At 42.1% G+C, this 24,859-nt stretch overlaps 1 protein-coding gene across 3 annotated transcripts; it reads right to left on the bottom strand.

Moving 5' to 3' along the window:
- Positions 1–305: 305 nt before the first annotated feature.
- On the bottom strand, positions 306–24,072 carry LOC117804620 (serine/threonine-protein kinase WNK4-like). 3 transcript variants are annotated; one of them, XM_034672935.1, is made up of 22 exons: positions 23,781–24,072; positions 22,095–22,579; positions 16,019–16,191; positions 15,568–15,788; positions 15,322–15,479; positions 15,158–15,246; positions 13,402–13,621; positions 13,076–13,315; positions 12,810–12,990; positions 12,516–12,703; positions 12,143–12,216; positions 11,862–11,997; positions 10,769–10,885; positions 10,263–10,418; positions 8,677–8,731; positions 8,439–8,549; positions 6,161–6,729; positions 5,278–5,326; positions 3,927–4,377; positions 3,610–3,815; positions 3,425–3,519; positions 306–1,857 (listed from the first exon to the last, which is right to left on the bottom strand). In XM_034672935.1, exons 2-22 carry the CDS (start codon positions 22,503–22,505, stop codon positions 1,855–1,857), a joined length of 3,903 nt encoding a protein of 1,300 aa, XP_034528826.1. In that variant the 5' UTR covers positions 22,506–22,579; positions 23,781–24,072; the 3' UTR covers positions 306–1,854. The 3 variants fall into 3 exon arrangements, with proteins under 3 accessions (XP_034528826.1, XP_034528828.1, XP_034528827.1); XM_034672937.1 differs by having other exon boundaries at positions 12,810–12,987; XM_034672936.1 differs by having other exon boundaries at positions 22,095–22,576.
- Between the last annotated feature and the right edge of the window lie 787 nt (positions 24,073–24,859).

The following is a 24,859-nucleotide window of genomic DNA, read 5'->3' as shown; positions in this document are numbered from 1 at the left end:
GCACATAGAGTGATCAGCATTTTAGGACAAATTACTTTTAATCAGTTTTTATAGATTTTTAATAGAAACCAACAGGAAGTGATGTCAGAAGACAAACAGCTAGCTCCGCCAGTAGTCTTTATTTTAGTGGATGTGATGTGGGATGATGTCACTTTGACACTAAAAACTGTAGGTTGCTCTTAAGCTACATCAGTGCTGTGTCAGCAGAGCAGAGCTGTGCCATAATGAACCCTTACTTCAAATGTTAGAAACCATCATCAATGGACACTAAATACTTAATCTCCATAAAAACAACTGCTGGTCTGTTTGAATCACTCAGATGTTTTTATTTGAGGTACATTATTTAGATAGAAACAATACAAATTCAACACAAGTTGTTTTAAATCACTCACAATACTGAAGCTTGCTGTGTTTCAGTCACACATCAGATGTCTTTGTTGTTATATCTCAAAGTAAGACACACTGTGAAATGATGAACCGACTGTACATTAGATTTATTGGTAAAACTCAAAGACTTGGTATATATAGCATGTGTGATTAGTATGTCAAAAGTTTTATGAAATACTGTGACTTAATGTGCTTAACTCTAAATTTTTGAAGAAGTACGTACATTGTATGAACATTTTGTAAAACACAGCTGTGATACTAAAACTTGTTTTCTGAAGAAAAACTTTAACAAGAAAATGAACATCAATAAAGTTTACAACATTTACCTTTAGTATGATTACAAATACATTATACTGTGTTTTAATTCATTTATTAAACCTTAGTATAGAAATGTTCCACCTCTAAAAGATAGGCATTGTCAAGTCTCAAAAGGATTCATATCTTCATAAGCTGTGCTGTGCATTAAATCATAATCATCAATGAATAACAGAAAGTTTGTAAGTGACCAAAGAAAGAAGAAGAATCTCATCTGGGAGATTGAATTCCAGAGGGTTAGATGTTCATTCAATCTTAAAAAAGGCTAAATTTCAGGGTCATTGATTTGTGGATCTAAAGTCAAGTTTTGATATGTTAGAAGAATTTGTAGATTTACAAATTGGTGACCATTTAAGTCCCCAAATGTAGGATTCATTAAGATTTCATGAACAGCTAACCCTCTGGAATTCAACCTCCCAGAATTCTTAAAACATATCAAAACTTGGTTTTATGTCTTCATATTTCTCTTGAACAACAAAGAACAGAGAATATTGAGCAGCAGGTTGAACTTAAAAAACCCTCCTGAGTCAATCATGAATGAAAGTTAATGAACTGATCAGAGTAAAGATAGAAGACAAACATTTCATCACATTTAATAGTCCATTTTAGAAGATCAGAGAAATAAACACAGCAAATAAAAGACTTGGAAATAAATAATTGTATTATTTATGAAGTTTCTCAAGATCAGATATTTTCTTTCTAAAGTGCTAAAATGTCTTAAAATAATTTAAATAAAAGCTTTCAACATAAAACATAAAAACAGAATAAATCCTCAACACTGAATCGTTACATAACTGCAAATATTCACATAAATAGTACATTGAATATATAATGTAATTGCATATATAATTGTTATTATTGAAGTATATTTTTAGCTATAGAGTATCATATTGCTTTTGTTATCCCAGGATCCTTTGCAACATCAAGCAAAGGCTCTGCTGCAGACTCACTTTATTTACATGTTTGATGCTGATGTAGGTGTCCATTTTAAACAGACAAAGGTAAAAAAAAAAAACAAGATGTAAAAAGTGTTTAATAAAACTAAGATGTCCATATTTCTGCAGGTTTGATAATAAAGTGACTGTTGTGTTCAGTGAGGACTCCTCTTCATCGCCGGGGCTAATCCATGATCATCAGCTTCAAGTTTCATTCTCACTGAAAGGAAAGGTCAAGGTCAGAGGTTCTTTTTACACAGTCCACTTAAAGCTGGGGTTGGTAATCTCGGAAAACTGGCATGAATTTGAATGTAGCATGTCTTCAGGACTCCGTCTAACCCCTCCCCCCTCCCCTTGGAGCTCCTCCGAAACGACGCCCCCCCGCTCACAAGCACGAGCGCCGCTGACATGCGACCATATGATGGTGACTGATTCAAATCCAGTCGTCACCGAAACATTATCATAGTGAAAGTTAAAAACACAAACAAACATGGCTGCTGTTAGTACTCACAACTGTCATTCTAGCATTATCCAGTTGTACCAGTGACACGATATCAGGAGAAAATTTATAACACATATAATACTGTAACAGCTCTACTGTTTGTTAAACGTGTTCAGTGTTCATGTTCTTAATTCCTACAGTGTTGACAGTCAGTGAAGGCATCAGGAGAGGTGTAGAGTGTGTGAGCAGGAGAGAGGAGAGACAAGAGGAGAAGTTTTTCATTCATTCAAACATTGATTGTTGTTTTGTTGGTTGGTGTGATCACGACCGACAGTGACCGGTTATTAAAACTAAACGTGTTCACGAATCGGCTCGTCATCCCTACAGCGTCCGGACGGACGCTACAGTACATCTACATTTTCTGTAGGACTTACAGAATGTCATTCATTCTTTTGCTTGTTGGGGAGAGCTTTTTAGACTCTGATCCGGACTACAGTCCTGAGCAAAGCACCTCATCGGGTCAGAGGGGACAGGCCTGAGGTCGAGCGAGAGGGGCAGTCAGTAGAGTCAGGGGAAGCAGAGGCAGGAGACGGGGACTCGGAGGAGTGCACGCCGGGGAAATGTACGCGCAGGAGGCGGGCAGAACGGCAGGACGGGATTTGAATGGTTTAAAATTTTGGCACCCAAAAAACGGTGATTGGTTGGTGTTTTCCCAGGTTTACTCCGGCTGTAGATAACTTTTTTTTTTCACTCTTTTTTAGGAACACATCATGTATTGATTGCCATCAGGACATAAAGATCATTTTAACCAGTATAACAAAAAGTGTATCTAAATCTGATTACCAACCCCAGCTTTAAATAAGTCCTCCTGGTGTTACCCTTTATAAACAGCAGAGGGTGCTATCAGTCTTTAACCTAACCACTTGGGCGTCATCATGTCTCCTGTAGCTGCATTCAGGCATACAGACATGGCAGCAACAGGTGTGGATTATGGCCGGACAAGTACCTTTAACCACCTTTTTTTTTTATCCATAAATGATTAACATCCGTCAATAAAGTGGATGATCCTTCTCTCACTTTCTCCCATGCTCCTGAGTTTGTGTTTCTTTAGAGGGCACTAATACATCCATTTACTACTTTTCATAGTTCTTCAAGCTGTTTTTATTTACTCCTGAACTACCTTTTGCATCCTTTCAAAGCAAAAGACAGGTTGTCACATTGACAAATCTTTGCACCCCTGATGAAGTAAAAATCACTTCATGAAAAGGTAATTTTTCCTCTGATAAAAAAATGAGCAGGCTCTGGATCACAGTCTGTGGATTTAAAGGAGACCTGATGAGCTCACCATGAAGCTGTATCCGGGGAGAAAGGTCACACCTTTCCCTGGTCTCTCCAGAGTTCCACCGCTGCCACTGCTGACTGAGTTTTTCCTCATGATACCTGGGTCAAATTAAATTAGACAGAAATGAATCTTATTATGGGAAAGTTCAATATTCCCACTGGGATGTGTTTTACAGTTTGAACTCCCACCTGTAGGGGGCAGCACATCCAGCCTCTGCAGGCTGTTTTTGCGTGAGGGTGGGTAGGTTCCAGTCTTAGAGAGGCGGCGTTGTCTGTGGTTCAACATGGCAGCTGGTGGGACGATGCCAGGGGGTGGGACTTTACCCATCTTCAAGTACAAGTCCTCAATTTCTCGCTTCTGACTGACCTGCAGGTTATTCACCTCTGCCAGGTGTCTGGGATTAGAGAAGAAGCATACTTGAAAAGATTCATATGGAAGATCATTTGAAGATCAGGGGGAAGAACTTTCATTTCTATCAAAGACAGAACTCGGCACAACAACTTACCTGTCACGTAGCTCCTGCAGCTCCCCCCACATTTCCTCGTTCTCGCTGTCTGATTCATCAGAGCTGATGTAGGGTGCAGGACGACTCCATGATTGACTGAAGCTGTTGCCGCTCATCCCAGAGCTGGCGGTTGTTCCCTCCCATAAGCTGGCACTCAGCCTCTGCACCCCTCTCTTCTTCTCTTCCTCCTCCTCCACCCTCCTGCTCTGGTCTTCATGATAGCGCAGATGTCCAGGAGGAGGCGCGATTACTGTGCTGAAGGAGCTCTCTGATTCACTCTCCTCTGAGCTGCTCTCTGAGATTTTTGATTTGTCCGGGCTTAAGGGAGGAGGGGAGTGGGCAGTGGGTGTGGCCTTGCTAAGGGGGCGGGGCTCCAGATGCTGGACATTAGTAAGGTCTTTAGAGGGTGTTACCTGGAAACGACCAACACTGAAGATAGAAGGTTTCTTCACTGAAACAGAAACAGACAAGGAATCAGGATCTTACCAGCCATGGAGGTAAAGATGTCGACCATTGTGACTTGGAAGCAAAGACTGTATAAATAATGGACGTAGTATCCGTGACGTCACCCTTCTGTTTCTGAAGCGCTGCTTTGAGGCCAATCGTTGGCAGCAGCCATATTGGAAATGTTAAACTCAACATAACTGCTGTTGAGTGATTGTGACGTAAAGAGGCGGGGTTTGAGTCTCCTAGCCAACAGCTACAGTGTTCCCGCCTGTCAATCAAGTCAGCTGTGCCTCTGATAATGGAAAACTCGTAGTCTATATATATTCGAAATTGCTGCGTTAGAAAAAAATAATCACCCTCCATACAGTGTGTGCCGATCGAGAAATGAGCTATCCAGACTACACTGGTTTTTTGAACCAGGCTGTAAACATGTTTATTTCTGCTGTAAAGACCGGCTTCTTTAAATTGGTGTGTATGTGGTTTTTGGTACTTCCTGAGCCAGCCTCAAGTGGATCCTTGATGAACTGCAGTTTTTAGCACTTCTGCATTGGCCTCATATTTTCAGACTTGAGGTTGCCGGTTGCAGCATTTTGTCACGCTCAAAAACTAATTTCATAGAGGCTTAATAAGGATCCAAAGAGAGCTGATGGACCCGACTGAGAGTCAACATCTAAAATTGAATTGGTTTCTTTTCTCGTTGAGCTGCGACAGCCTCGTCTTTCTTTGCTAGCATTGCTTTAACTCTTAACTCAGTGGGTGGCAGAGAAACAGTCCACTCCTTCTCTGTTGAGGGCCTGATCTGTCTGAGGCCACTGTTGGGTTATAGATTAATGTAGGGCTTGTGTAGTGACAGCTGAACCACCTGAACAGAGTCTATTTGAACCAACAACCAGGATTATCTTACCCTCCTGCAGAGGAGACGGTCTGGGTGGCGGGGAGACAGGTGAGGACACCTGGGGGACGAGAAGAGAGATCCTCATCAGAGTTTTAGATTTGTGATTTCACTGATGTCTATTAATCCACTACAAAACAGGGCTGCCAAATCTACTTCCCTGGCTTATTCCAAGTTCAAACTGCTCGGTGTCCAATTGGCAATAATTACACTTACAAAAGCCCCAAAACATAGACAAACCAGTGCCCACAATCTGAGAAATGTGCGATGGATGCCCAAGGATTAGCAGGTTGAATATCTAGACCTGCTGACAAGGCTTAATCCATCCTTTCATCTATTTCCTCTCCTTATCCAGGGTTGGTTACAGTAGCAGTAGGTTTATCAAGGTATTCCAGATGACCTCTCCCTGACAATGCTTAATAGTGTTCTGTGACACTCCAAGGCCAGATTAAATATGTTATCCATCAGACAGTTCTGAGACTGAGACCTTGGGTTCTCCTACTTGCCAAGAAAACCTCCAAGAAACACCTGAGCAGATGCCCCGACCAAATCAGCAGGCCCCTTTCTACTTAAAGGAGCAGGCCTTCCAACCCGGGTTCACTCTGGATTAGTTTAGCTTTACCCCTAGTGATAGTAGAATCAAAAATTCCCTTAATACCACTTTGCATTGATAACTAAATTATATAACCAGTAATCAGTGCTTCTAACAGAAAACCCCTGAGTTATATAGAATGTGAAAGACTTTAGTTTCAGAAGGTAGAAGTGGAATGCACTTACATGTGGTGCAGCAAAGACTCCAATAATTTATGAAGGTAACTCCTTATTGCCATTTCCCTCTTGGCCCAAAAAACTTTCAAAAACTGGAGACTCACAGTGCGTCTAAACAAAAGCTCACCGGTCCTCGATGCTCCTCTGCCTGAGGTGTGTCTGAAGTCCAGCCAGGTGGCCCCCGCTTTAGGCTTTTAGAGGGGGAACCCGTCTGAAGCTTGGGAGGTGTGTAGGACGGCTGAGGGGACACAAGTTCAGAAAAGGAGGCAGGGCTTTGGGAATGGAGCTTAGAGCCCAGCTGTGGAGACATGGGGGGAGTGAGGGCCACCTGAGGAGAAGGATAGGGGGGTGACATGGGATGAGGCTGGGGGTGAAATCCCTGGTTGGGGGTCCCAGGAGGGGGAATGAGGGACTGGGCCACACTCATGGCTAGAGTGAGTACATTTGCCAGAGAGAAGAGAGGCTGGTCAGGAGGAGGCCACTGAGAAGGAGGCAGTGGAGGAACTGAGGGGGGAGTTGAGGGTGTAAGGAGGGAAGAATTACTTTGGACTTGGGGAAGGACTTGAGAGGTGTAAGGGGAGTAAGGGGGAGATGGGAGATGGTAAGAAGGAAGAGGAGGAAAAGGTGAGAGGGGAGGAGGGGTAGAGTCTTGATGGGAGTAAAGGAGGGGGTATGGGAGAGGCGGATGGGAGGGAGCTGGAGAGAGAGCGAGAGGAGAAATTGTCAACAGTGGATATTTATATCAGTAATTGATGAATATCAGAAAACAGAGGCTGGGTAAAATGCTAAATTAAGACAGATTTTATGGTTTAAAAATCTTTTAAACCTCTTATTTAATTGAAAATGGTTAAAAGACAACAGATCCAATGTTTATAAAAAGTTGGGAAAGGTGCCTTTAACCATTGTGCTGCATCACCGTTTCTTATAACAACACTCTGTTGATGTTTATGAACCAAGGAAACCAGTTTCTGGGTGTTGAAAGTGAAATACTCTGGGTGACAAATCGGGTCTGCAGACAGGCCAGTTCAGCACTGGACTCTTCTGTTACAGAGCCATGCTGTTGTAATATGTGCTTGATGTGGTTTGACAATGTCTTGCTGAAATATGCAAGGTATTTCTTTCAATATAGCATTGTCTGGATGGAAGCATATGTTGCTCCAAAGCCTGTAGATACTGTTCAGCATCAATAGTGTCTTCCTCATAATATCACCGATGCTGGCTTTTAAACTGTGCACTGACAATAAGCCTACATACAGCAAGCAGGGTTCCCTCTCTTTTCCAGAGATCATTTTCCAGGACATTTCCAGGACATTTTCAGTGATGATCAAGCTGGTATGACAGTCTAAATTTAGTTCCTAATTTAGTTCCTAAATAGTCTAATATGTTCCTCTCAGTGGAAGTCTACATTGAAAGACGTGCAGTCTATGGCTATCCATGAAATCATCTCTTACATGCTTAAAAATTATGGCAAATTAATTATAGAACAATGCAACCACAGATGTACAGCACTTTATGAGTGCAACCAAGTAACAATGATGGCCAATTCTCCTCTCAGCTTTCTCTTTTCTCAAAAAATATAAAATTAGCTAAGTAAAAAACAAAAGAGCCAGCAAAGGACTCTGAAAGCTGCCTTACTAAATAAATAAATAAATAAATAAATAATAATAATAATCAGAGGATCAGTGCATAAATTGGCCTAAATAGAACTGAATGACAAAAATGGCCACAGATGTTGAATGGGGATGTGTTCTTTTTAACCTTGTCAGGTCGCACGCAGTCATGTTGGAATAATTTTCCAGGACAATCTGTGATTTTCCAGGACATTTTACTTTTTCTCCCATTTTCCAGGTGTTTTCCAGTACTGGAAAACTGGTCAACTGTTTTCCAGGTTTTCCAGGACACGTGGGAACCCTGAGCAACACAGCAATACAGCAGCAAACTGTGTTCACCTTGGTTTTGGGAAGAGATTGTGAGCCCATGCAGTGACTTCCACTGCAGAGTCGTGTCTGTTTTAATGCAGGGTCGCCTTGGGCCTGAATATTAAAGCCATCGAGTGATGGTTTTTGGTCATGTTCCTTCCTTACAGAGATGTCTCCAGATTCTCTGAATTTGTGATGATGTTTTGTAGATGATGAAACCCTCAAATTCTTTGTTTGTACATGGAGGAACATTAGTCTGAAATTGCTGCACTACTTCAAGTGTTAAACCTCTTCCCAGCTTTACTTCTGAGAGAGTAAGCATCCCTAGAATACTCTTTTTATACCCGGTCTTGTTACTAACCTGTTGCATATTAACCTGATTAGTTAGAAGATGCTCCTTCAAGTGTTGTTTTTTTTTGTACTGTTTAAATGTGAGAATTGGAGACTATGTTTGTTCATACACACATCCCTGAAGCGTTTTTGTACCTGATGAGGTGTGGAAGGACCGTGACCTCTGTGGACTGATGGTGGTCGAGGCCTCAGAGTCAGTATAGAAATCTCTGGACTTCAAGAGGGAGGGGTCAGAACCTGCAGCATCTGAAAGAGGACACACAGACTGATAAACTTGCCTTCATAGGGATTACTCTGAGCTGCATCATCTGATCCATCCATCACCTTCTCACTGTTACATCTTCCACCATCTTTCTTTTTCCAAAAATCTTACCCAGAAGTGAAGAGGAGGACATACTTCTGGAGAGGGCCTGAGCTGCAGCGTTCGTCTGAAAATCATGGGATGGTATTTAGGAAAAACAGAATTACATTATTGTTGAGGTGAAAATATTAATCCATGCATCCATTATCTATACCTGTCTCAGGGCTGACTTACAGACCAACCACCAGACACATAAGTCCCTCATAAGTACCTGCCCGAGAGGTTTGTTTTGTTATGCTCCTAGACTCTGAACTCTCTTCCTCTGGAGTGTTTTATTATTTTTTTTTTTTTCAAAGATCTTTTTATTTAGATTTTGACACATTACAAAAAAAAAAGATCAATGCAAACAATTCAAGGAAGTGATGTGTTTGCATAAGAAACACATTAAGTAAATTAATTAAGAAACAAGCCAATAATATGTGATAACAACTTAAAATATAAGATTGATAAGTACTCAAGCAGGAAAATAAAGAATAGTGAAACTATAATACGATGAGTAGGTGAAAATCAAAAAGTAAATAATTGAAAAAGGTAAAAGAGCAATAAGTATAAAACTACAAATATATATCCCTATATATCCAGATACACCTACATACATACATATTTACACATATATATACATACATACATGCACATACACACACATGGAAATAATAATATAATCTTACAAAAAAAATAAAAAAATAAATAAACAAACAAATAATTCTGAAGTGTTTTAGAAGTAAATTTAAGACTTACTTTTTTAATCTGGCTTTAAACATGGAGTAGTTTCCTTTCAGCCCTGGACCATCATGACCATTGTTTTAGCATTTTTCTTATGTTTTTGTATTTTATTCAATCTTATCAAATATTATACTATATTTTTTATTATATTTTTCTGGTATTGGTCTGATTTTATTGTATTTATTTTTTTTTATAATGATTTCGTTTAATTTTTTCTGATAATTCTCAATTTTTTTTTTACAGATTTGATCATAATGATTTGATTTGTTTCCAGAAAATTAGCTTATTTTATCTTATTGATTTTAATGATTTTATTTTTAAGTATTTCACATCATATTCCTCTTATTCAAGATTCAATTCAAGATTCAAAGGTTTTTATTGTCAATTTTCACTGTATATACGAGACATACAGGAAAAACGAGAGGCTGTTTCTCTCTTCCAGCTTTTAAATGTCTAAAATTTGAATATAAAATACAACAAAATGTAATAAAATACAGTTCTATAAAAACATCCTATGTACACAGTGCAGGTAGTGCAGTGACAGTTTAAAAATGGACAATGATCTTATTTTAGCCTTGTATCATTTTATCTGTTGCTGTTGTTTTCTGTCTCTCTGTTCTTTAGTGAAGCACTTTGGGCAAGATGCTTGAATGTATGAAAGGTGCTCTATAAATACAAATGAGTTGAGAAAGGCCTCAACTGAGCTCTGAACCAGGAGCTTTCTTGTTGTGAGTCAACAGCACAAGCCACTGCACAGTACTATACACATTAAGGGCTGCTATCCTGTATTCAACCTCTAGATGTTGCTGTTCCTGCAGAACTTGGACCTGAAGACCGACTTCACTTGCACATCTACAGTTGAAACTCAAACTCACCGCGGATTTGGGCAGAGTAGAGGCTGTCAGCTGAGATGACCGGTCTCTGTCGGCCTGCTGCTTCTCAGTGATCAGTGACTCTGCCCTTTTGATGATGCCATACATTCGGGCAATGAATTCTTGGCGCTCCTCCGGCAGGATGAAGTCTCTGTGGATCTTAGTATAGAAATGTAGAATAAAGCTGACTACTTGATGCAACAGAAATATACACAAAATAAACAAAAAGGGTTATTTTATTTATAGACTCATCTCTTAACTACATCAAATGTGAGAAACCAAAAGAAACCATATTCCAAAGTAATAGTTTCATCTGAATTCATCTTACAAATCTTGTTTTCATAGCAGTTAACATTCCTCAAAACAAGATACCAGTTGTCCATCTTCACATCAGGAAGCAAGCAGCATGTTTGAAAAAAATGAAACCTATTGTAAAATATGTGGAACCATACTCGTTTAAGATAACGTGTTAAATCAATGCTGCCTTCTGATTGGCTGACAGTGCTCACCATCACAGAGGCGATGTCTTCTGGATTGTCTCCGTCCAGGTCAAACTTAAACGTCACCATCTTACTGTCATGAGTCTGCAGCTGACACTCAACCACCCGGTCCTGCAGTTCTGACACCTTCACACACAGACACACACACACAGTGTTTTAAACAGTATGTATTATCATCATATATGGGCGTAAATGAAGTTAAGGTGTCAACTTAAATTCAGGAGCAGGACCACACCTAAACCACACCCTCAATCACCTGACAAGCCTACTTAAACGTAGCCAGCCTACTCCAACCGCTTGTTTGTGATTCTTCAACCCACCCTCCCTCACCTTTCTCTACTCCACTTAACCCTTTTCCTTATGCTCTCCTATTCAACTTCTGCCCGCTTCTTCTATTCCCTTGTCTACTTCCAGGTACAACCCGGGTCAAGATCAGCTCGGCAGGATAACGCTGAGACAGAACCCCCATCCTGAGTCTCCTTCAGCTGGGCACACTACGCACAACTAATTCATTAAATGTTCAAACTTATATCCTTGTGCGGCGTGGTCCTTGCAAGTGAAAGACTACTTTATGACTTTTTTTTTCACTTTAGACTTTATTGTCCCCTTGGGGCAATTCTTTTCCACAGCACCTTTCTGCATTTCCACAGACATAGACAAACACAAGAACATACACTGAGCTCAACAAACTGTCCACCAAGACATCAACACTCAGACAGAATTGTGTAATTCAGTGAGGCCTTTTGTTCAGGCTCGCTATAACAGCAGGGATCAGGCTCTTGCCAAGGCGAGCCCTTCTGCACCTCAGTGCTCTGTACCTGCGTCCTGAGGGGAGTGGGATGAGATGGATGTTTAGTGGATGTATGATGTCCTTGAGGTTGCGAAGCGTATGATGGCCCTGTTGTTTAAGTCTGTGAGGTTTGGTGTGGGGAGACCGATTATTTTAGAGGCTGTGGTGGTTATGCGTGCGAGTTTGGCCTTGTTTTTAACAGGTAGCATGTTGTAGAAGCAGGTGGAGCAGTAGAGGAGGATGGAGTGATTGAGTCATGCTTTGATATAGCAGCAGAAGGAGACGGGGGGGCGACATAACTCAGGTTTTTACCCCTGTGATGCTCAGGCGAGCTTTCGTTTTCCTCTTGAACTGCTTTGAAGCCGCTCGTTTGGTCACTTCCTTGTTGCCTTTGTCTGATTGGCCATCAGTGCCGTCACTCAAGCCTGAGGTCACATCAGAGGCGTAGCTATCAAACAAACAAGCAAAAAAAAACCAACACAAAATCAAGTAGGTTAAATAGTTAAATCTGAGGCAAGAGGAATGTGCAACCTCTTGTGATTCATGATTCATTCACAAAAACACACGGATACAGTTGTTGCTGTTGTTGTTACCTGTCAACAGGTGAGGAAAAGCCAGAGACTGATTTAGACTTGGGTTGCTCAGCATTTTGGGACACAGCGATGCTCTGGAGGAGAATCGAGGACACAATAAACAGATTTCAGAGACACAAAGGAAATCGTGTCCAAGAGATGAACGTACAAAAGCTGATTGGTCTAAAGCTTTTCTTTAAGTACAGACAGACGTATGAAGCCTCATCAGAAACAGACGTTATGGCGGTCTTATCAGAACCACAAGACCACACAGATCATGATTTACTGGCCTGTTTTTACCTTGACCTTTTAGTTTATAAAGGTAGTCTGAAGCTGCAGCCCCAGCAAAGTGACCCAAACTCTCTGCTTTTACCAAACCCCTTCCCGTACTCACCCTTGGAAAACGCAGAACAGGTAGGGGTGGAGGTTTTGAATGAGACCACTTAACACGCGGAGGAACAGGGGTGGGGATAGAAGAGATTGGGGTGGGGTTTGTAACATGAGGGGGCGTGGCTTCAACCCTGGCTGGAACACCTGAGGAGCTGAGGGAGACTTCCTTTTCAGAGTCCTGTCCAATAGCAACTAAGGAGCAGACCATGACATATTATTTAAAATGTGAAGAATCCAAACAAATCATGATTTACTGTGTGCGTAAAATGATCTGAAAGTATTCAGATCGTTTACTGACATGTCGCTCTAGAGGGGGATGTGTGCTTGGTGGGCCTGTCGTCTTCTTCGTCTCCATCTGCCTTACTGGACACGCTGCTGAAGCCAGAATCCACAGGGCTGTTGCTTGAGGACGTCACTGTTGCTGAGGGTGTGGCTTGTATCCAGGCAGGGGTGTGGCCGAAAACAGCCTCTAAGTCCTGCTGGGTGTGGAAGTGTTAATTAAGCAATACCTGGTGGAATGTCTTCTGTCTAAAATCATAAATCTGGAAACTGTCTCTGACACACCTGATTGATCATCTTTGAGGCAGCAGACATGCTTGTGGCAGCTGCAGGTTTCTGATTGGACAGTTCTGGTGGTTTAGGGGCGGGATCAGACCCGGCTTTCTTGACAGCTTCCTGTTGGTTGTTCAGAGCTTCTTCCTGTCGGCGCTTTTCCTCCCGTTTGCGCTTAATGGCCGTCACTCGGTGTCTCATTGCCTTTGCAACAGGAATATAATCCGCTTCACAAAGGAACCCCAGCACCACCTGGAAGACGGGTGGAGATGAAGAGAGGGACAGGTGAGTCAACCTGCCAGGTGATGTGATCATGTTAGTGTCATTCATGTCATTACCATCTCCTGGGCCACCTCCTCTGGGACGTCTTTGTACAGTTCGAACAGGAACTCGATGGCGTTGTTGTCTTTGTACTTCCCGTGTAGCTTCTTGTTGGGGTCCATCCTCAGCAAAAGCTTCAGTGCGGCCTTTGAGCCATCGTCGTCCTCAGCCAGATCCACATGGACCCCGAGCTGCTCCAGGAAGAACCGATGATCCAGCAGGTCCTGGATGGTGAACCTGCAAGAGGAGCAAGTTTATTAATCACAAGCAGCTCTGGCAAATACAATCATGCCTTCAAACTGAATCCAAAGAGGAACCTGGACATACGTTTGTCAGGGGAGGGTTGTTTCATTTGAACCAAAAATAAATGGATTTTAAAAGTTTAATTATTGGGACAACAGAGTTTACATGATGAGGAAAAACTACAAAGTGCTGCAGATTTGTAAAAGTCTGAAGGCTTTGTCAGGTCTGAAGTCTGGATCTGCTCCAATGAATGCAACCATGGCACACGTTTTTTTGACTTGGGTGAATACTATTCACTCTCATGGAGTCGCATGTTTCATGTAATGTAGTTTATCTGCCATCATTTTTGCCTTACCTGTAGCTAATAATGGCTTGCCATTGACTTTGTATGTTGATTTTTATGTTAAAGGTACAGTGGTCAGATTCTAAATAGAAAGGCTCCCTTACTCGCCCCTTCCTTCGCTTCACGGTGGCCTTCGAGGACATGAAGCTACTGTGATGCATGAGAAGTATGACCCTCCATTTGTCCAGTTTTCACTTTTTAACACATCTATCAATACAACATTTTTAAGCACAACAACAACAACCACTCTCTTCTTCGTCTTCCAAACTGGTGCATTTTGTGTGGCCGCTCACGCAATACAACAAAACATGTGACTAGTTTGTGCGTTCTGTGCTACTGTAGGAACATGGCGGTTCACAATGGATACCTCAGTGGAAGGGACCACACTCCTATGCAGATATAGAAGACTTATTCTGGATTACAAGAACAACATGATTGTGTGATTTCTTTAACTGGGCGATTGTAAACTAATTCAAACATACATTATATTCCATCTCTACCTGGTCTGTTCTGCTATATGCCGCTACCCACCACACAGGACTTCCACCAGATCTGTCTGGTCCGTCTCTGATCTGCTGCGGTCCGGCTCCATGCTCTCTCGTCTGTCAACACCCACTGGTTGCATTTTCAGAACGCAGCATGGAGCAGGACCACCGGACAGCTGGAGTCATGTGACCAAGGTTTCTCGCAGTGACTACTGCATTAATAAATATCCTCCTCCTCTCCTCATCCATGTTGTCTTTCTGGTCCTCTGAAAACCTCTGATCTGTTGACTCCAGGCCTGGATCCGCTCAGCATGACGGTTTGTTGTTGTAGTTAAGTGAAATACGATCTGGTGATAACAGAGTGTTTTATTCTGAAAATTAAACATTTCATTTTGTTTTGGTGCCTGACTTCCTGTCCCGCTCCATCTGCTCTGTGCATATTGATGCTCCCGCATTTGGCAAAAATAGAAGTCTTGTGTTTTTGATCCATTGTGTTCCGGCGTGCTGGATCAGAACCGTAACAGAGTGGATCCAGTGGAAGTTAACACATTGACTAGATTTGAAACCTATCAGATCTGGTGCCATGACGGATCGGAGGTGGACCGGACGAGGATCTGGTGGAATTTGGCCGCCACGCACTGCACCTTTAACCATCAGTGTGAACATGAAGTCTAAATGCTGAGCTGTGATTGGTCACGTTACCTCTCACTGCTGTTGGTTCGTATGCAGCCTTCAATGATTTCCACCAGCTCAGGGACTTTCACTTTGAAGAAACTGTTCGGTTTGGTTCCCTGAAAGCCGAACAAACAGTCAAACAAAAGGAGAGTATCAGGAAGCTGTCAGCACTCACGTAGGCGCAGGCTTACGCTGGTGACTTTGCGGTAGATCTGGGCGGCGTTCTGACACTCGGAGTACGGATACTCGGACGTCGCCATCTCCAGGATGCACATGCCGAAAGCGTAAACGTCCACGGCCTCATCATACTTCTCCTCATACATCTCTGGAGCCATGAACTCTGGGGTCCCTGAATGCACAACCAGGCACAACATAAAGCAACAACTAATTACCACATGTACCACCCTGCTGGCTCTCTGTGCTCGCTGTGGTCTTACCGATGACGCTCTTGGCAAACGAGGCCTTCTTGAGTGTGGCAAGGCCCAGGTCTCCAATCTTAACAGAGGCAGATGGACCGGTGATGAAGATGTTGTCACACTTTAGGTCTCGGTGCAGGATGGGGGGGCAGCGTGTGTGTAGGAACTGGAGCCCCTTCAAGATCTGAAAGCTCCATCGCTGCAGCAGCTTCAGCTTCATCTGACGGAACCTGCGCAGGTACCTGGAACCAGATGACAAACAGAACTGAAGTCAGAGTGAGGCGTTCAAAGGCTGAAGTGAGCATTATGGCGTTACAGAGTAACAGGGTATGACAAGTGATATCACACATTGAAATGGCAGTATGTGAGAGCCAGACATGTGAGGAATACCATGCAAATGAAAGGTGAAGGATAAAGTACAGGTACAGATTAACTCCAGGTCTAGAAAAGCAGGTTCTTGTAGTGGACTTACGTTTTGAGAGTCCCTGATGTCATGAGCTCCGTCACTAGGATGGTGCATTTATGACCCTTGAGCGTTGCCTTCCAGGAGTCGAGGAAGCGGACGATGTTGGGGTGCTGCAGAGCTTTGAGCATCTCCACTTCCTCATTGAACCTCTCACGCTCTGCCTTGTTCAGTCGGTGAGTCTGAGGGGTCAGAGGTCAATGATAATTAACCAATGAATGGAGTGATACCAGAGGAACACACAAAACACCACAGTAACACCAGAATCTGCTGACATGACATCACACAAACGTCTCATATTACTGCTGAGCATGATAGGGAATCTCTGAAACTCAAACCCATGCCTTCTTGGTGTTTGAAGAAAAATAGAGACAAAATCATACATTGATTGAAACACATAAAAATGCAAATGAAGGGGAGCTGTTGGCCTAGTGGTCTAAGCGCGCCCCCCATATAGAGGCTATAGCCCTCATCGCAGAGGTAGCAGGATCCATTCCAGCCTCGACTATATACTGCATGTCCTCCCCCACTCTCTACTCCCCACATTCCCTGTCTCTCTTCAGCCGTCCTATCCATTAAAGGCAAAAATGCCCCAAAGTATAACTTAAAAAAAAAAAAAGGAAATGAAAAGTGAAAGTGAAATACATAGAAGTTGAGGCTTTTAAAAGTAAATGTTAAGTGCAGATTTATTGACGTGAAATGTTTTTAATAGTAAAAAAAATCATCAATAATAGAGCTTTATTAAGACATGCAACTAAAAGCTTTGCAGTGAGTCTCAGATGAATATAAAAACATGTTTAATGCAACTAAAGAGAGAGATAATCGTTCATATTTAGGATGTTTGAAAGGATAAAGAGAGAATATGTAAACATTTGTTTGGTTTAAATGAGAAAGTTCATCATTCTCTATTCTGTAAAGGTGTGTGTCCATAACAAATTAAAAAATTAAAACATATAAAATTAACATTTAAAAAATAACATATTGTTCTCATCTCTGTCATTTTGCAAGCCTTTAGTGAGACACAAACCCCAAACAGATGAGAACCTTAACCACAACCACAAAGAGGCCACCTTTGACCTCATTAGCTGTGTTTCTATTTATGTATGTTGGTGTGTGAGCTGTTATCAACATCAACCAGCAGCTGAGTGTCAGATCTGATAATATGTGCAGTACAACAAGCTGCGGAGTCACTACTAAGTTAATCACACATGCACACACGCACACACGGTCTCCTCAGTTTAGGCCAAAATAGTTTTCTGTTCATATAAATAAAAATAACCAACAGATAAATAAACAAACTGAAGAGTATGATATGATGACATCATAACAGTCAGCCAATAGCAGACAGTCTCTACTGCAGGTTCAGTGACAATACAACTGACATCACTCACTGTATAAATCCTTTACTCTTCAATATATATACATATATATATATATATATATATATATATATATATATAAATATATATATATATATATATATATATATATATATATATATATATATATATATATATAAATAAGTTCATGTAAGTCTGTTTCAAGGGTCCCTTAGTGTCTTGTTTAAGATAAGATAAGATAGTGTCTGTCTAAGGGACCTTTAATTTAACTTGGTAGGGCCCTTAGTGTCTGTTTCAAGATTCCTTTAACTTGGTAGGGCTCTCAATGTCTGTTTCAAGGTACCTTTAACTTAACTTGGTAGGGCCCCTTAGTGTCTGTTTCAAGGTACCTTTAACTTAACTTGGTAGGGCCCCTTAGTGTCTGTTTCAAGGTACCTTTAACTTAATTTTGTAGGGCCCTTAGTGTCTGTTTCAAGGTTCCTTTAACTGTGTAGGGCCCCTTAGTGTCTGTTTCAAGGTACCTTTAACTTAACTTGGTAGGGCCCTTAGTGTCTGTTTCAAGGTTCCTTCAACTTGGAAGGTCCCTTAGTGTCTGTTTCAAGGTACCTTTAACTTAACTTGGTAGGGCCCCTTAGCGTCTGTTTTAGGTACCTTTAACTTAACTTGGTAGGGCCCCTTAGTGTCTGATTCAAGGTTCCTTGAAGTTGGTAGGGCACTTAGTGTCTGTTTCAAGGTACCTTTAACTTAAATTGGTAGGGCCCCTTAGCGTCTGTTTTAGGTACCTTTAACTTAACTTGGTAAGGCCCTTAGCGTCTGTTTCAAGATTCCTTTAACTTGGTAGGGCCCCTTAGTGTCTGTTTCAAGATTCCTTTAACTTGGTAGGGCCCCTTAGTGTCTGTTTCAAGCTACCTTTAACTTAACTTGGTAGGGCCCTTAGTGTCTGTTTCAAGGTTCTTATAACTTAACTTGGTAGGGCCCTTAGTGTCTGTTTCAAGGTTCCTTTAACTTGGAAGGTCCCTTAGTGTCTGTTTCCAGGTTCCTTTAACTTAACTTGGTAGGGCCCTTAGTGTCTGCTTCAAGGTTCCTTTAACTTGGAAGGTCCCTTAGTGTCTGTTTCAAGGTACCTTTAACTTAACTTGGTAGGGCCCCTTAGTGTCTGTTTCAAGGTTCTTATAACTTAACTTGGTAGGGCCCTTAGTGTCTGTTTCAAGGTTCCTTTAACTTGGAAGGTCCCTTAGTGTCTGTTTCAAGGTACCTTTAACTTAACTTGGTAGGGCCCCTTAGCGTCTGTTTTAGGTACCTTTAACTTAACTTGGTAGGGCCCCTTAGCGTCTGTTTCAAGGTTCCTTTAACTTGGAAGGTCCCTTAGTGTCTGTTTCAAGGTACCTTTAACTTAACTTGGTAGGGCTCCTTAGCGTCTGTTTTAGGTACCTTTAACTTAACTTGGTAGGGCCCTTAGCATCTGTTTCAAGATTCCTTTAACTTGGTAGGGCCCCTTAGTGTCTGTTTTAAGGTTCCTTTAACTTGGTAGGGCTCTTAGTGTCAGTTTCAAGGTACCTTTAACTTAACTTGGTAGGACGCTTAGTGTCTGTTTCAAGGTTCATTTAACTTGGTAGGGCCCTTAGTGTCTGTTTCAAGGTTCCTTAGGTTTTTGGTTCAATAAACTATCCATCTTTTTTTGTGTCTTTTCCAGTTTTGTTTTTAACTTTATTGTGAGGTTCTGTTTAAGGTTTTCTTTCAGGAGGCGTCTGTTTGAAGAACTCTGAACCATGTCTTAGGGTACCCTAAAAAGGGTGGGTACTTGTTCTAAAGAGGTACACAGCAATAATAAGTGTATTACCCTGAGAGGATATTGGTCAGCTCAGCCCCTTTGTTGGGATACAGGGCAGGGAACCAGCACAGAAGCTATGCTATCAGTCACTGCTGACATGGCTAACTGTACTTTTCCATTAAGCTCATTTTCAAAGGCCCGACCAAAACACTAATGTCACTGTAAGTTTATGTTGTTTTTTTTACAATTTTTTTACAGTGATTTTACTTCATACAACCCCACCTCTGTTCTGTTAAGAGGTACCTAAACACATGGTGGCGACTGAAGCAGTAGCTGTGATGCTAATATCTCTTTAGATAGGTTTAAATCTGTTGGTTGAAAGACAGGTATGTTTCATTTGTAAGTAAGAGTGCGGTCCACATGTTGGCTGACGCAACACTAGATGAGTAGCAGTTAATGTCTGGAGAGAAATAATTTATGATTCACAATGGAATCACATCCAGCCCGCAGTAAAGGTAAGACACACCTGCAGCTAACCAGAAAAATGAATGAAATGTCCTCACAGTGATACCAATTCATGTGTTTGTGTTAAATATTTACTCTAGAAGAGTAATAAATGTTTCAGCAAACACTTCCCCTTTCTAAGCCAATCAGAGCTCCCAGTCAGCGTCCAATACAACTATAAAATCTGTCCCACTCTGTGGCCTCAGATAACACACACACACACACACACACACACACACACACACACACACACACACACACACACACACACACACACACACACACACACCTTCATGTATGCAATCCTAATTATCTTTTTTATTCTTTATTAATGTCTTTCTGTTTACCTATACATTATTGTGTAATCCTTTATTTGTTTAAAGGCACATTGTTTCTTATATTATGAGAGCTTTAGTACAAAAAATGTGGTATCAGTCTCCTATAGTGTAATTTAATCTAACCTCTTTAATCAGCTCAGTCACCACAACGACAGAGACAGTTACCATGATGACTGGTGTGACTTTAATTAAAAGGATATTGAAAATACTTTGATCTGACATTAATGCTTTAGCTGCAAACTGTGCACACTCTAAACAGTTATCATGCTGTTGGCCTGCTTGTGGTGCTGAGGGCATGTCCTACTCTGAACCAAAGCACTCAGTGCAAACTGAATAGAATAGGGAATATAAGATGAAGCATATTAATACCCAACCCCACACCTAAACTACACCTGACCAACACCCAACCCCACACCTAAACTACACCTGACCAACATCCAACCCCACACCTAAACTACACCTGACTTACACCCAACCCCACACCTAAACTTCACCTGACTTACACCCAACCCAGCACCTAAACTACACCTGACCAACACCCAACCCTACACCTAAACTACACCTGACCAACACCCAACCCCACACCTAAACTACACCTGACTAGCACCCAACCCCACACCTAAACTACACCTGACTTACACCCAACCCCACACCTAAACTACACCTGACTAACACCCAACCCAGCACCTGAACTACACCTGACTTACACCCAACCCCACACCTAAACTACACCTGACTTACACCCAACCCCACACCTAAACTACACCTGACTAGCACCCAACCCCACACCTAAACTACACCGGACTAACACCCAACCCCACACCTGAACTACACCTGACTAAAACCCAACCCCACACCTACAATACACCTGACTTACACCCAACCCCACACCTAAACTACACCTGACTTACACCCAACCCCACACCTGAACTACACCTGACTAGCACCCAACCCCACACCTAAACTACACCGGACTAACACCCAACCCCACACCTGAACTACACCTGACTAAAACCCAACCCCACACCTAAACTACACCTGACTTACACCCAACCCTACACCTAAACTACACCTGACTAGCACCCAACCCCACACCTAAACTACACCTGACCAACACCCAACCCCACACCTGAACTTCACCTGACCAACACCCAACCCCACACCTAAACTACACCTGACTTACACCCAACCCCACACCTAAACTACACCTGACTTACACCCAACCCCACACCTGAACTACACCTGACTAACACCCAACCCAGCACCTAAACTTCACCTGACTAACACCCAACCCCACACCTGAACTACACCTGACTTACACCCAACCCCACACCTGAACTACACCTGACTAAAACCCAACCCCACACCTACAATACACCTGACTTACACCCAACCCCACACCTAAACTACACCTGACTTACACCCAACCCCACACCTAAACTACACCTGACTAGCACCCAACCCCACACCTAAACTACACCGGACTAACACCCAACCCCACACCTGAACTACACCTGACTAAAACCCAACCCCACACCTAAACTACACCTGACTTACACCCAACCCCACACCTAAACTACACCTGACTAGCACCCAACCCCACACCTAAACTACACCTGACCAACACCCAACCCCACACCTGAACTTCACCTGACCAACACCCAACCCCACACCTAAACTACACCTGACTTACACCCAACCCCACACCTAAACTACACCTGACTTACACCCAACCCCACACCTGAACTACACCTGACTAACACCCAACCCAGCACCTAAACTACACCTGACTAAAACCCAACCCCACACCTAAACTACACCTGACTTACACCCAACCCCACACCTGAACTACACCTGACTTACACCCAACCCCACACCTAAACTTCACCTGACTAACACCCAATCCCACACCTACACTACACCTGACTTACACCCAACCCGACACCTAAACTACACCTGACTTACACCCAACCCAGCACCTGAACTACACCTGACTTACACCCAACCCCACACCTGAACTCCACCTGACTAACACCCAACCCCACACCTGAACTACACCTGACTTACACCCAACCCCACACCTAAACTACACCGGACTTACACCCAACCTGAACTACAACCAACCTACCTACCTGCAGTTCACACCAGGCCACCTCCACCGTCGTCTCAGTGTCGAGTCCTCTGTAAACAGTCTTGAAGGACCCTCGTCCGATTTCGATGTTGAATTTGAGGAATCGTCCGTCAGGGGATGAGGCGACCGCCTGCGTCTCAGCCTCATCTCGCTCCTCCTCCTCCTTACGTTGCCACGGTAACAACAACTTGTTAGAGTCAGAGAGTGAGGCCGACATGTCCTCCCCTGAGTCAGAGCTCATGTCCTGATTGCATTGAGGGTTGTTGGCAGAATCTGATTGGACAGTGGGGTTGTCCTTTGAAGATGTCATGTTAACAGGAGGAAGCTGAGGAAGAACAGAGTAATCCTCTTCTTCTTCTTCTACTTCTTCTTCTGGTCTTTTCATGGTTTGGTTGTCGGTGTACGGCAGCATCCTCCCCCTCCTGCTGCTCCTCCTCAGTGGGTCGTCCCCTATGTGTTGCTGGTTCTAGTCCCTTGCCGTAGCTGCTGGAAGTCACCAGAAGAACATTTACTGTGATTGCTTGATTATGTTTTCATAGTTTGTTTGATCTCTGCCATAGACTGTATAAAATGGACACCATAAGTGTTCACTGACTGTGAGACTGAAATATTTAGAGCTCCCCCTACTGACTGGCTGCAGTACAGGTCACAGGCTCTGCCCCCTTTGTAGTAACGTTCATGTTAATGTTAATAAATGTGGCTGAATAAGGATATGACTGACTTGACTCCCAGACGGGAACACATAGCTGTTGGCTAAGAGGCTCAAACTCCGCCCCTTTACGGCACACTCTGCCTGGTTGAGTTACGCATTTCCAATATGGCTGCCGCCGTCGATTGGCTTCAAAACAGCGCTCAGGAACAGATGGGTGACGTCACAGATACTACGTCCATATTTTATACAGTCTATGGTCCACGCATGCTTAAACTCCACCTGCTCAATGTGTTGATCGCTATTGCTTTTAGAAGTGGAATTTATTACGGAAGACTATTTGGTTTTTTTTGCGCAAAATCACATGGGGACCGGGAAATGATCCTATGACTAGTGTAATGAGGACTGCAGCCTCTGTACATGGGGCGCCTACACTAACACCTGCGCTGAACCAGCACCCTCTTGGTTGCAAACTCCACATAGACAGGCTTCAGCTTGGAGTCAAAGCAAGAACCTTCTTGTTGTAAGGCAACAGTTGAACTAGAGTACTAAAATGCAGACCCTTATCTTTCATTGAAGTTAATTTACTTTGTCTTTTAAGCTGTACTTAAAGCTTTCATTGGTGTATTCTTATTTTCTTTATAAGACAAATGTTTTATAATCTATGGGGTTATGTATTTAGTTTGGATTGTCCTATAAAAGCTGATTAATTTCATTACTGTTTTACTCTTTAGAACAGTTTTATATTAAATTATATTAAATTATATTATATAATACATCATAATATTTCATAATTATAAATCATATTAATATATTTATATTTATGTCTCTTTTTCAGCAGGTTTTTTTATTTTTACTTGCTTTTTATTATTCATTTATTTACATAACCCCAGGTATAAAAATGATATTATATTACATTACATTACATTACATTACATTACATTATATTATATTATATTATATTATAGTATATTATATTATATTACATTATATGACAGTATGTGTGTCACTATATTATTGTGGTCAAAGTGTACTCACTGTGTGTGTGGCTGCAGCGGGTCCTTTAATCAAGCTGACTCCTAACACTTGATCCAGTAAAACCAGCAGCAAAGGATCCCCTCGGGTCTGCTGTAGTCCAGATCCCTGCGAAGTTAGGAAGGAGAGGAGAACTTCTTCAGGACACCTCCGGAGGTTGAACCCGCACAAAAGAAAACAAATCCTTCATCTTCTTCATGTTTTCAATCCACATGTCTTTACACACCGGAGGTGCAAAGCGAGGTCACGAGCTCTATCAGCGAAGAGCAGACTGCACGGTCTGCAGCGAGCCCCGCCCACCTGTCACCTGTCACCTGCCTGATAAGTACACAGGATACACGTCACACGTCGAAAATCAAGAATTATTTAATAATATTTTTGTTATTATCGATCATAATAATAATTATCATTATAGACAGTAATCATTTTTGTTATTATTATTATTATTATTATTATTATTATTATTATTATTATTATTATTATCATTTGTAGTAGTACTATAAGTTTTATTATCATCATAAAAAATAATGATCTGTACTATCAAGTAAGAACTAGCTTGAGCATTGCCTTGTCTGCTGTTGGGGTGTGGTTAACCTTTAATAGACTTTATTAAACTTATAAAGTTTTGACACTTCATACCATACGTAATGAGCCGACATCCAGACCTACAGTGTAGGTGTGATGGAGGTGGACATCCTGGAGTTTCAGGTTCCTGTGGAGAACAACAAGACTCTGTTTGTGTGGGACATCCAGCCCTCTCACTCCGAGGCTCACATCTTCGTGAGTCTAGCTGGGGTCAGATCTGTGTTAGTCTGGTTTTAGTATCAAAAAAGCTGACATGTTTATCAATGTTTGATATGTATTCAGGGAGAAATGGGTCCCAGAGTCTGTACAGGGAAGAAAATGTTCTGTCCAAACCAAAACCAAGGACATATGTGCAGATCAAGCATAATTTCATCTTGTTTACCTAGAAGTCAAAGATCTTTGGTTGCAGAGTTAGGATTGAGGTTGGTCGATTCAAAAATATCCCAGAAGAAAAGAGACTCTGAGTTGTGTGATTTCACTGAAACAAAGTCCCATTT

This window comes from Notolabrus celidotus, chromosome 20 (genome assembly GCF_009762535.1).
Source record: "Notolabrus celidotus isolate fNotCel1 chromosome 20, fNotCel1.pri, whole genome shotgun sequence".
Lineage (NCBI taxonomy): Eukaryota > Metazoa > Chordata > Actinopteri > Labriformes > Labridae > Notolabrus > Notolabrus celidotus.
This window is presented reverse-complemented; position numbering and strand designations above follow the sequence as displayed.